Source organism: Asterias amurensis, chromosome 3, assembly GCF_032118995.1.
Source record: "Asterias amurensis chromosome 3, ASM3211899v1".
Lineage (NCBI taxonomy): Eukaryota > Metazoa > Echinodermata > Asteroidea > Forcipulatida > Asteriidae > Asterias > Asterias amurensis.
In genome coordinates, this window is record NC_092650.1 from 26882730 (window position 1) to 26895899 (window position 13170).

Here is a 13170-nt window from a genome sequence, read left to right on the forward strand (position 1 = left end):
ATGCATACCAATACATTATGGGTTACATTTAAGCCCACTTTATGTATACCAATACATTATGGGTTACATTTAAGCCCACTTTATGTATACCAATACATTATGGGTTACATTTAAGCCCACTTTATGCATACCTTTACATTGTGGGTTACATTTAAGCCCACTTTATATATACCAATATATTGTGGGTTACATTTAAGCCCACTTTATGTATACCAATACATTATGGGTTACATTTAAGCCCACTTTATATACCAATACATTGTGGGTTACATTTAAGCCCACTTTATGTATACCAATACATTGTGGGTTACATTTAAGCCCACTTTATGCATACCAGTACATTGTGGGTTACATTTAAGCCCACTTTATGCATACCTTTACATTGTGGGTTACATTTAAGCCCACTTTATGTATACCAATACATTGTGGGTTACATTTAAGCCCACTTTATGTCTACCAATACATTGTGGGTTACATTTAAGCCCACTTTATATATACCAATACATTATGGGTTACATTTAAGCCCACTTTATGCATACCATTACATTGTGGGTTACATTTAAGCCCACTTTATGCATACCTTTACATTGTGGGTTACATTTAAGCCCACTTTATGTCTACCAATACATTGTGGGTTACATTTAAGCCCACTTTATGTATACCAATACATTATGGGTTACATTTAAGCCCACTGTATGCATACCTTTACATTGTGGGTTACATTTAAGCCCACTTTATGATTACCAATACATTATGGGTTACATTTAAGCCCACTTTATATATACCAATACATTGTGGGTTACATTTAAGCCCACTTTATATATACCAATACATTATGGGTTACATTTAAGCCCACTTTATGTTTACCAATACATTATGGGTTACATTTAAGCCCACTTTATGCATACCTTTACATTGTGGGTTACATTTAAGCCCACTTTATGTATACCAATACATTATGGGTTACATTTAAGCCCACTTTATGTTTACCAATACATTATGGGTTACATTTAAGCCCACTTTATGCATACCTTTACATTGTGGGTTACATTTAAGCCCACTTTATGTTTACCAATACATTATGGGTTACATGCAAGCCCACTTTATGTATACCAATACATTATGGGTTACATTTAAGCCCACTTTATATATACCAATACATTGTGGGTTACATTTAAGCCCACTTTATGTATACCAATACATTATGGGTTACATTTAAGCCCACTTTATGCATACCTTTACATTGTGGGTTACATTTAAGCCCACTTTATATATACCAATATATTGTGGGTTACATTTAAGCCCACTTTATGTATACCAATACATTATGGGTTACATTTAAGCCCACTTTATGCATACCAATACATTGTGGGTTACATTTAAGCCCACTTTATGTATACAAATACATTGTGGGTTACATTTAAGCCCACTTTATGTCCACCAATACATTGTGGGTTACATTTAAGCCCACTTTATGCATACCAGTACATTGTGGGTTACATTTAAGCCCACTTTATGCATACCTTTACATTGTGGGTTACATTTAAGCCCACTTTATGTATACCAATACATTGTGGGTTACATTTAAGCCCACTTTATGTCTACCAATACATTGTGGGTTACATTTAAGCCCACTTTATATATACCAATACATTATGGGTTACATTTAAGCCCACTTTATGCATACCATTACATTGTGGGTTACATTTAAGCCCACTTTATGCATACCTTTACATTGTGGGTTACATTTAAGCCCACTTTATGTCTACCAATACATTGTGGGTTACATTTAAGCCCACTTTATGTATACCAATACATTATGGGTTACATTTAAGCCCACTGTATGCATACCTTTACATTGTGGGTTACATTTAAGCCCACTTTATGATTACCAATACATTATGGGTTACATTTAAGCCCACTTTATATATACCAATACATTGTGGGTTACATTTAAGCCCACTTTATATATACCAATACATTATGGGTTACATTTAAGCCCACTTTATGTTTACCAATACATTATGGGTTACATTTAAGCCCACTTTATGCATACCTTTACATTGTGGGTTACATTTAAGCCCACTTTATGTATACCAATACATTATGGGTTACATTTAAGCCCACTTTATGTTTACCAATACATTATGGGTTACATTTAAGCCCACTTTATGCATACCTTTACATTGTGGGTTACATTTAAGCCCACTTTATGTTTACCAATACATTATGGGTTACATTTAAGCCCACTTTATGTATACCAATACATTATGGGTTACATTTAAGCCCACTTTATATATACCAATACATTGTGGGTTACATTTAAGCCCACTTTATGTTTACCAATACATTATGGGTTACATTTAAGCCCACTTTATATATACCAATACATTGTGGGTTACATTTAAGCCCACTTTATGTTTACCAATACATTATGGGTTACATTTAAGCCCACTTTATGTATACCAATACATTATGGGTTACATTTAAGCCCACTTTATGTTTACCAATACATTATGGGTTACATTTAAGCCCACTTTATGTATACCAATACATTATGGGTTACATTTAAGCCCACTTTATATATACCAATACATTGTGGGTTACATTTAAGCCCACTTTATGCCTACCAATACATTGTGGGTTACATTTAAGCCCACTTTATATATACCAATACATTGTGGGTTACATTTAAGCCCACTTTATGCATACCATTACATTGTGGGTTACATTTAAGCCCACTTTATGTAATCGAAAAAATTGTGCGTTACATTTAAGCCTACTTTATGTAAACCAATACATTTGCCATTACGCTTTTGGTTGCGTTTAGGCTTATCCAAATACGCATATCGATGCATATTGGGTTGCATTTAAGCCCACTTCATGTATACCAATACGTTTTGGTTACATTATAAAGCCCACTTTATATATGGCATCATTTCTTTCAATTAGATTAAGGCCAGTTTTAAGTATACTATCACACCAGCTGTGGCAATACAATACCCTTTTGTGGAGTGCAATGACGTATTTCCCATAAATTATTTCTGGTTACTCTATAGCGACGCAATAATGCTTTGAGCAACGCACGTTTGGTTTGACCATCCATTTGTACACCATTATTTCCGGTTCCAATTACGTTACACTGGGGTGGTAATATTGTCAGCCTGTGACAATTCTTGCCATCTTTCGACCATGGACCAATTTCATAGAGCTGCTTTACGATAAAAGGTAGCTAAGCACAACAATAACATACCAGAAGGTTTACCAGCCACACTGCTATGTTACAAATACAATTTATGATTGGTATATTGCCCATTTCTGCTAAGCAGACAGTTTTAAGCAGTATTTTTTGCTTAAGTAGCTCTATGAAATTGGGCCCTGCTCACAGTTGACTACCATCATCAAACTGTTTTCATCCTGGTCGGTGCACTTTCAATCCCTGCTTCGCTTGTTCCAATCGAATGTTAGTAATCAAATATTTATTCAGAAGCTATATACAAGTCGATGTGAATTGGGGCTTACAACTTAATTGTAAAGCTGGCCAATTAATTAACAATTGCTGACGTGGGTTGAGATAATATGCCTAAGAGAATGGGCCGTAAATTAGTCACTGTACATAGCTGGTAATTAACAACATTTAAGAGTTAATTATCCACAAGTCCGTTCTAAAGAGAATGGAGGGAGAAACTGTCCATGGCAATAAAACGGACAGGTGTATTGTCAATACAGCTTTTAATCAGGACTGTTTGAATACTCGCAGATGATAATGTTCGGAAAATAGCCGTGAAATGTATGGAGCTATACACTAATTAATTCAATGTATGCCTTAATTTCCCCGGGTTGGATAATTGAGTTTTTTATGAACTCCGAGGAATCAAAAGAAAGAGAGAATGCATTTTTTTCCTTTTATTGAAAGCGAAATAGTAAAGCATCTTTCTTTATCATTGGTCATTTAGCAATCGGAAAAACGGAACACAATATTGCTAGAGTATAAAATATAATATTTTAAAATACTTTGGGATAAGGGTTGAATTCTGCGAGTATAAAAAAACACAGTGAAAACCTCACAAATCAGTATCTCTTACTTTGATTGCTACAATCTAAATAAGCCAAATATAAATAGTATGCACAAACAATAAATGCATAAAATAACAAACCTGTAAAAATCTGAGCGTTGAAGTTGCGAGATAAAATATAGAAAGAAAAAACACCCTTGCCACATAAAATTGTGTGCTTTCAGGTGCTTGATTTCGAGACCTCAGATTCTAAATCTGAGGTCTCGAAATCAAATTCGTGGAACATTACTTCTTTCTCGATAACTACGTTACTTCAGAGGGAACCGCTTCTCACAAGGCTTTATACTATCAACCTCTCCCCATTACTCGTTACCAAATAAGGTTTTATGCTAATAATTATTTTGAGTAAATACCAATAGTGTCCACTGCTTTTAAATTTTGTACGGAAATATGAGTACCCGAACAATACGCGAAGGACGGTAACTGTATAATATTTGAATCAATCATCCGCCAAAACATCTACTTAAAAATATTACAACAAAAGTTGACAATGTTGTGAAATTAACTCTCGTAGATTCTGTCACCATGGTTACCGGGATAACTAGCCCCTGTGTATCTCTTTGGTCGTTGGTGGTGCTTTGTCTTCGTTTCAGTGCTATGGATATATATGACACTCGTGATGGTTTTTGACAATATGGCAACTCACTGACATGTGAAAAAAAAACTTTTTCTGCGTGATTTTGTTCCACAGCACAATGGGAAAACACATAAAAAATAGGCCTACAATTCGATATTTAACGGTAGTCCCACTGTATATTTATTGAAATTATATACGAAGAAAAAGGGGGCACATCTGGAAAATTGTACAGCTGCTATTTTCATAAATTTTGAATTAAGGTTGAAGTCTTGCTTAAAAACAAAATGTATTTTTTTTTCATAGGAACAGGTGTAGACAAAGGTTTCTCGTTCTACATTAGGCAACGATTGAGGATCATTGCGACCTACACTAAACACGACCACACTCAGATCGAAGACAAAGCTGTCAAGTTCCATGAATAAAATCGAATCAGACTTTCAGTCTAAGCTTCACTAGCTCGAATGTTTTTTCCTCGATCACTAGCGAGCATTGCCATCAGTCAATGTCTATTTTCTAGTCTCGTAACCGTGGCAACTGCAACAAGGACACAACTTAGTGGTCGCACTGATGTTTTGTTTCGGTCATGCGCACTTCCGAGTCGTATTGATAACAACCTCGCACCCACCGCGCGGATAGAAATCGCTTTTAATGTTTGTGTAGCCTTGCAGCCACGGGAAAAATTAATAATTATAGAATTGATTACTTTCATATTAAAGGGTCTATGTAACTTTTGTAGGACAAAAAAAACAAAACATTGTCCACAGATTTACACTAAACTTACACAGTTTGAAGATAATGATAGTAGAAAGCTTCCTTGAAAATATTACGTGCTGAGGTGCTGTAGTTTTGGAGAAATGAGTAAAACAATGTCAAGAAAATAATTTACGTCTCATGAGACGAACAATATTTTAATCATTACAAACGTATTTTCATTCCATTGTTTTATTCATTTCTCAAAAACTACAGCACCTCAGTAAGTAATATTTGAAGGGAAGCTTTCCACTATCATTATCTTCAAACCCTGTTTAATGTAAATATATGGACATTTTGAAAAGGTACCCAAATCCTTTAATGTTATATTGTGATGAGTTTTGTTTCAAACTACGGGTAAAATGTAATTATGAAACTTAGTTTGTGGCACAACGTAGCCCGGGCTTAAAAGACTTGCTGAACGAAAATCAAGTCGTGAACTTTGCTGAATTTCATTCAAAATGTTATCGATCAATAAGGAAGTCGATTCGCACGACTATAAGTGAATTTTAATTGTGTACAAAAATAAAATTATTTTGAATACCCTTATCCAGCGCTTTTCTAAAAGATTTGTGACAAGCCTTTAAAGGCAGTAGACACTATTGGTAATTACTCAAAATAATTTTTAGCGTAAAACCTTTCTTGATTACGAGTAAGAGGGAGAGGTTGATAGTATAAAACATTGTGAGAAACGGCTCCCTCTGAAGTAAAGTAGTTTTCGAGACAGAAGTAATTTTCCACGAATTTGATTTCGAGACCTCAGGTTTAGAACTTGAGGTCTCGAAATCAAGCACCAGAAAGCACACAACTTCGTGTGACAAGGATGTTTTTTCTTTCATTATTATCTTGCAACTTCGATGACCGATTGAGCTGAAATTTTCACAGGTTTGTTATGTTCACTCTGCATATGTTGAGATACAACAAGTGAGAAGACTGGTCTTTGACAGTTACCAATAGTGTCCAGTGTCTTTAACGGCAAAGATTATGCATGTAAATGTCAATTTCCCGCGCATGGCTGTCCGCGTGTTCCCTGTTCGGTCGTTTTAGCTTCACACGTGGTGTGTCTCAATCAAGTCGCCTTTTACCAATCGATGATTGTTGATGAGACCGCGCCAATTCCGGGCACGACAAGCCTTCAGGTGTATGTGCTGACGTAAACTGGCGGGAAATTTTCAGCAAGAATTTATTATTCTTTTTTAACTACAACCACCAACCAAAGCTTTACTGCATGAGTTGTGTACAGCCATGCGTATACGCAGATGTACTAAACATCACCCGGTGTATTGAACGCACGCGGCTGAAAAAACGTTTGGTGGGGGTAAATGTTTTCACATCTGAAGACAACATCCGCAATTTTGTTGGTGATTTTTAGCCCTCGGGGACTTTCCCTCCTGATGGAACCGGGTTAAGGCGGATATTTCCAGTTGCTGCCTGTTGACGTTTTCAATAACTGTTGGCTGGCTGTAAATGACCCCATGTTCGACAGTGTTTCGCAACTGACGCTATGTGCAGTCACGAAATGTTCAACGTATGTAAGGGGATGTATACGATTGGTATAATCACTCTTAAAATAGCGATACAAACATCGGTTAGCACCATGAAGCAGTTTTTCGATTGTGTAAAAAGCATTTTTTACACTTCACTTTCAAGTTTTTGTCGTTACGTAAAAAGATACTGATATGCCAAAATGTGAACCATCCCAAAATGAACTATCACAGCAAGACGACATCCTGGATTAAGCCCGACACTGCCCTAAAACTGCTTTTAGTTTAATTATCTGGAGATAATTATCTCCTTATAACCATTTAGCAAAGAGGTATCTACCAAAAGGTGTGTGATTGACAACTAACTTGAAACTGTGGCAAGTTTTCAAGGCTAGAAGTCAAATTCATGCGAACGACCCGAAAAACGGGGGTTTGTACAAAAGACTCATTGGCGACTCGTTGGCGCGCAAGATTCACTTGTGTGTTTGGCATATGCAGTAGTTGGTCACTTGGGCATCATAATAGAATCTTACGTCACAAATTCGATCCAGTGCCTGTTTTATTGTCGTAGCCTACCATTACTGAGCGTCCATGGAATGACTGACATCCTCAGGTCTGTAGCCAGCCAAAGATGTTTTATGTCAAATGAGACATCAGTCTGTGAACTCCTTCTCTTCCTTCCTCTATGGTCTGACCTAGTTCATCCTCTAGAATGCCTGGGAGTGGAACCAAGCCTTCTGCTTCTTCAATAACCTATTAAACACTCTTGCTTAGTATGGGTGCAAGACGTTATTGTTAAGTCGGTCAACCTGCGAGATAGTTGAGTGATAGTGAGTCACAACGTCTTATTCCACGTACTGCATCTCTTTGGAACCCCTTGCTAAGGAAACCTGGTAGCCCTTTACCAAGGAAAGCTTGTCTGGGGCAAATTTGATTAAAAAACAGTAATTTGTAGATAGTTCGAGGTTTGTAGACCAGGCGTAAAACAATTGCCGTTTGGAACAATTTGTAATTCGAAAACTGATCAAAGTGTCTACGCTGAAAGAACCAACAAACATTTGTCGTTAAATAGCAATTTAAATTTCTGATCACGAAATTACCTTCGGGTAGAGACAATAAGGGGCGCCACGGAAACAGTGTTGACGCTGCAATAAGATTGTGGTGCACAACATTTAAAGACAACACAAAATCTCCCCTTTTCTCAAAGCTAAATAGCTGCTCCCTCTTCGCAGGGTTTACACCTCTCCATTCAAATCCAACTACAACCCCGGCCAAAATGCTTTGGCCAACCATTCCCAACTTTACAATAAACACTCCCTGCCCACTTCCCTGACAATTAACATTCTATCCCCACCCCCCGCTCCATGTTGACTGGAACGCAGAAGACCGTGGATTGAGAGCCAACATTGAAAGGGGGTGGGAGCCCAACGAGACATGATTGTAGCCAGCATTGAACGAAATTTGAGTCTTAAACCTTGGACTTGAGACGATGTTGATTGCTCCTCAGTCGAGCTGTCTGACCTTCGGTAGTAGTAAAACACCGGGGAATTAATTCCAACCGTACGGCTCAAATTCTCCATCAACTCGAATCAGCCGACAGAGCGTGTTCAATGTTCAAATTTTTAACAGTCTAGTTCCCATCCACATTGACCTTGATTTCCTACATATTGATCCAGACAATATTTGAGGTATCAGCCTGACCTAGATTTTGTGTCTCTCTGAACCAAGTGTATTTTACTTGGAATCCGGAAGATTCTCTGTATGGGCCGTTGAGCTTGTTGGTGCTGAATTAGTCTAATGGCGTAAAAATGTTACCATTGCTTTAATCTTTCCATTGTCTTAACCACATTGTACACACTGGTCAGCTGATGTGCTATGATATCTGACATAATGCACATAACCCTTGCCCTCGTCTCTTCCCCAAAATGGAATCGAAAACTTCACAGCTGAATGGCTTGATATGAATTAATAGCCCCATCCCGCAAACTATGCGTTTCCCCATGCTAAAGCAAAATTTGTCAACATAGAAATTCTTAAGTCCAGGGTTCTCCACAAGGATATTTATGTACAAAGTCTATAAGAAATTTTTAGAATTAAGTGCACAGATAAAGTGAAAAGACCAAAGAGTTGCCCGCAAGGATGCATTGTTGCGTGTCTACCCATTGAAACCGAGGACTTTTACAAATAGGGATCCGTGTGTTTGACAGAGAGAGGACGTCCTCGCATTGTTTTCGTGTACACAACCAATGGGGACGTCGCTAAAAATAAAGTCCAAACAGTGGGAGAACAAAGAGAAGTCTTCGATTAGCGGCATTCACAAACAATGTGTATGTGCGAGTGTGTATCATCGATACATCACACCCATCGTACCATTCACACGACCTACAACTGTACCTAAGAAAGTATACCGTACGTGAAGCAGGTCAGCTTTGATAGTTCTTCAATTAAAACCACTGGAGCCATCAACACCGGCCAATTTTCCCCATGGCTCGCAACCCGGAACAGCGATGAGAGAACGGGTAGCTTCGGAGTAAACAGTCACTGATTGCGGGAGCTGTGAACTCAAAAACACCGCGTCGTTTCACCGTGAAATCACGGTGTGACATTTACTCGGTGCTTGCGTGTCCTCGTTTTGCAGTGATTGCCATCGTTTCGTTTTGTGTTGTGTTTCATTTTAATAAGAGCAATTATTTTGCGTATTTATAGAACGATATGTCAGACTGTCTGGTTTCATGTTTTGTTTGCTGGTGTTTGTTGATTTTTAACTCGTTTGTTGGAGCTATTCCATTAACAAAAAATGGTGTCAGGTATATCCCATTAATTTGTCTCACTTTACAACACTATAAAGGTTACAATGTAGAGAATGTATAAATGTAACACCCTTTTGATGTTGGTTTTGACACCACAGTGCAAAAACTGGGGAGTTCAGTATGAAACCTTGGGTGTTGTCACGTATATGATACGGAAGACATAATTCAATTAATATCATATTGTGTTAAAATAACACCAAGGTAATTGTTTTTAGCAGAAACTGGTGTTATTCCAACACCCTTTATGGTGTCAACTTTGATTCTTTTGTTGGATCTACATGTGAAAACACCCATGTTGTCAGTTTAACACCCCAGTTTTTGCACTGCAGTTCGGTGTCGGTGTATTTGGAACCGTCCAAGTTTCTGCAGTGTATAGGCCTACTGATTTCAAACATCCCCTTCAAATCCGTACTAAAATACCTCACTCTGATTTTCACTCCAGTCCTGATGGTATTTCATGATCGATATTTGAGTACCCTGAATAACTCTTGACCTTTGATTGATTTATCGACAGCAAACAGATGAGGGCCTCCAAGCAGCCATCAACACATACATGAAACTCTACGATGAGAACAACGATAACAGGATCGAGATGATGGAGGTGAGTAATGCTTGGGAACGAGGTTGTATATTTTGTCAAACACTGTCGTGCGGACGATGCTGATTGGTCAGTTATGGCAATGACGTGGTTAGGGGGTTCCCTGTCGCTCACCGCCACTGACTAAGGCTGCGCCCGAAGAGAGAGAGCTTTAGCTAAGGTAGACTGGTCCCCTGTCTTTCATCGCAAGGATACAAAGACATGAACTTGCTTTTAGAACCAGTTATTTCATTGGATACAATTATGTAAACTTTACATGTCTGTATTCTGATTGGTCCGAATTCTAAAAAGAGATATGTTCTCCAATGACTTGTGTGTACAAAGCCCATGGTAGGAGAATAATACAGGGAGAAACAGCCAAAGTATGTCTCTACATAGATGCAGAAGTGAGAATATCTCACTGTAAATGCGCATCGTCTAGCTTTACTGGTTTTCGTTTTGCACGTGTTATTAGTTAAACAAACACACTGTTATCCTCACAGAAGACAAATTAATACATTTCTAGATTTTGAGGCTTGTCAATCAAATTAAATTCTCATCTGTAGAGTTTTCCTCGCGACGTCGATGCGGACACAAATTAGACATGCCGGCACCGGCAAAGTTTCCTCGTGAACACAGTTTTTCAACAACAAAATGGACAGTGCTTGAAAGTAATGACATCCTTCCGTCCCGGAGACAGCCCGACAGCAGCAATGCGCGTGATGAGAATAATGTATCAATGACGAAGGACACACAAAACCTTCAGTCACTTTGCGAATTACTATCAAGGTTCTTTGTAGTCAATATTTATTAAATTCAAGCCAAACCGGGAATTCTGATGGTGAGTTTTTGCATGACAGTGTTGTCTATGTTTTGTTTGAGAGACGGCATCAGTCAAAACACTTTTTCAACAAACCCAGAGGATAAATTCTGCCCAAAATGTATGTACAAATTATTGTCATAATGTGATTCTCGGGGCCGGGGGTGGGGGGGGGGCATCTTCAAACGTTTCAATAGATCTCCTAACGGGTATCTTTATAAGTGCAAATGACTGAGAGATTTGTTAATGCTCTGCACATTGTTGTTGACAGTCATGAAAATGCAAAAGGTGAATATTACTTTCCCAAATCACAGTGTTCATGATGATCCTTAACGTAAGTTGTAGAACTGAAGGATTATTATTGCAAATCTGGTGAATGTTCTTGAGACAGTAGTCTCGGTCCAAGACGTCATTATCTCATACTCGGAACGTAACGTAACGTAACCATAACACTACACAACGTAACGTAACGTTATGTAATGTAACGCAACGTAACGAAACGTAATGTAATGTAACGCAACGTAACGAAACGTAAAGTGATCACCCAACACAGGGCGCGCTGTTGTTGTTTTGTTTCATCTGGCATGCTGGCATGCATGCGGAGGTCTTCGAACCAAGATTAAAATACAGTGGACTGTTTGCCGTCTTCAAAACGTTGTTGACTTCAGAAAGATAAAAACTGATCAAACTATACATTCATTGAATTTTCAGAGGGAAAATTGTGTATTTTGTCATCTTAAACAGTGAAACGAAATCGGATGTAACGGCCCCTCTCTAGCAGGGATCACTTTCGGCTTTCGGATACGGCTCATCCTTGCAAATCAATTATAATGAAGCAAATGAGGGAACCATAAGACAAACTAGCGACACTTCGTTTATCTCTCCGTCCGTAGTTTAATCCATTAAGCAAATTTTTCGGAAATGAAAAAGAGTATTGTGATAGTTGTCTTTCTGCGGTCTTTCTGCGGGTGCGGCGCGTCTACAGTGAAGTAGCACAAGGGTGGTCGGCATCTCCCCGGACGAGAAGACAGTTGATGTGCCTCTTGTGGCGTTTCACAGTTACATTCACAGTTAGCCTTTAAAAGGCTAATCTCATATGCCAAAGGATTCTATAACTGAAAAAAAGTTTGAAAATCGGATGTGTAGTTCTTGAGATATATGTGTAGTTCATGTTCATACGTAGAATACTAACCTGGCAAAAAGTTTATAAAAAACAGCTACACCTGTAGGTCAGGCTACATTGAGGGCTCGGGCTACATTTAAGTGCCGCACACACCTGTGTTTTACGTATACTGTTAAGCATGCATATGACACATTGAGTGTTTTCCAGGATAATTGCATCGGATGTGGTTAATTGAAAGCCCCTCGGCAATCTTCTTGGGTTCGATTTGTCCGGTAGTGGTGCACAGAGCCACAGAGTGTCTCTTGATGATGTCAAATTTACTCTATGATGATGTCAAATTTACTTTATGTTTGAAACATAATGGAGAAAAACTGCAAACCCTAAAATAGCACTGTACATTGTAAATAACTGTAATGCATGTGTGCGATCTATCTTCTGACCAAAAACCAAACCCGATATCTTCAAGACGTTGTTTACCGCTAATGTCGACACACGCGGCTTATCCAATAAGCTACAAACCAAAACCGAGCGAATCTGATATATTAAGACCTTGTTAACGTTAATGCATCCACTGGTTGCTTTATCCGCCATGTTGCAAAGCTGTAAATCGCACTTAAACCACGTACTCAACAAGTACATCGATTCGACAAAGTGCTTTCCGTCGATAACCAATTCACTCTTGACTAGAACTGCGAGCTACGATAGTAAGGGTTAATTACCATCTACATAATGGTCCATCTTTAACAGCGCAATCAGCAACCACCATTCCATGTAGTGGATAGCTACGTTTACAAGTCAAATTGCGTCCCTGGTAATAACATGAAACCCTATCCCTTTCTGCTTGGTTTTACAAGTTTTCATCGCCTGTGTTTTTTGGCACTTTTTATTTTAATGGACTGTGTAACGTGTTTTGATTCCTTCGGAGTGTTGATGTTTTTTACCAACTGTAACCA

At 38.3% G+C, this 13170-nt stretch overlaps 1 protein-coding gene across 3 annotated transcripts in view; it reads left to right on the forward strand.

Moving 5' to 3' along the window:
* Positions 1-13170, forward strand: part of LOC139934715 (calbindin-32-like) — a 54529-nt gene that overhangs the window by 12346 nt on the left and 29013 nt on the right. For all 3 annotated transcript variants that reach the window (XM_071929089.1, XM_071929090.1, XM_071929091.1), the window contains exon 3: positions 10212-10298. In XM_071929089.1, coding sequence (XP_071785190.1) covers positions 10212-10298 — 87 coding nt within the window. The remainder of the gene's footprint in view (positions 1-10211; positions 10299-13170) is intronic.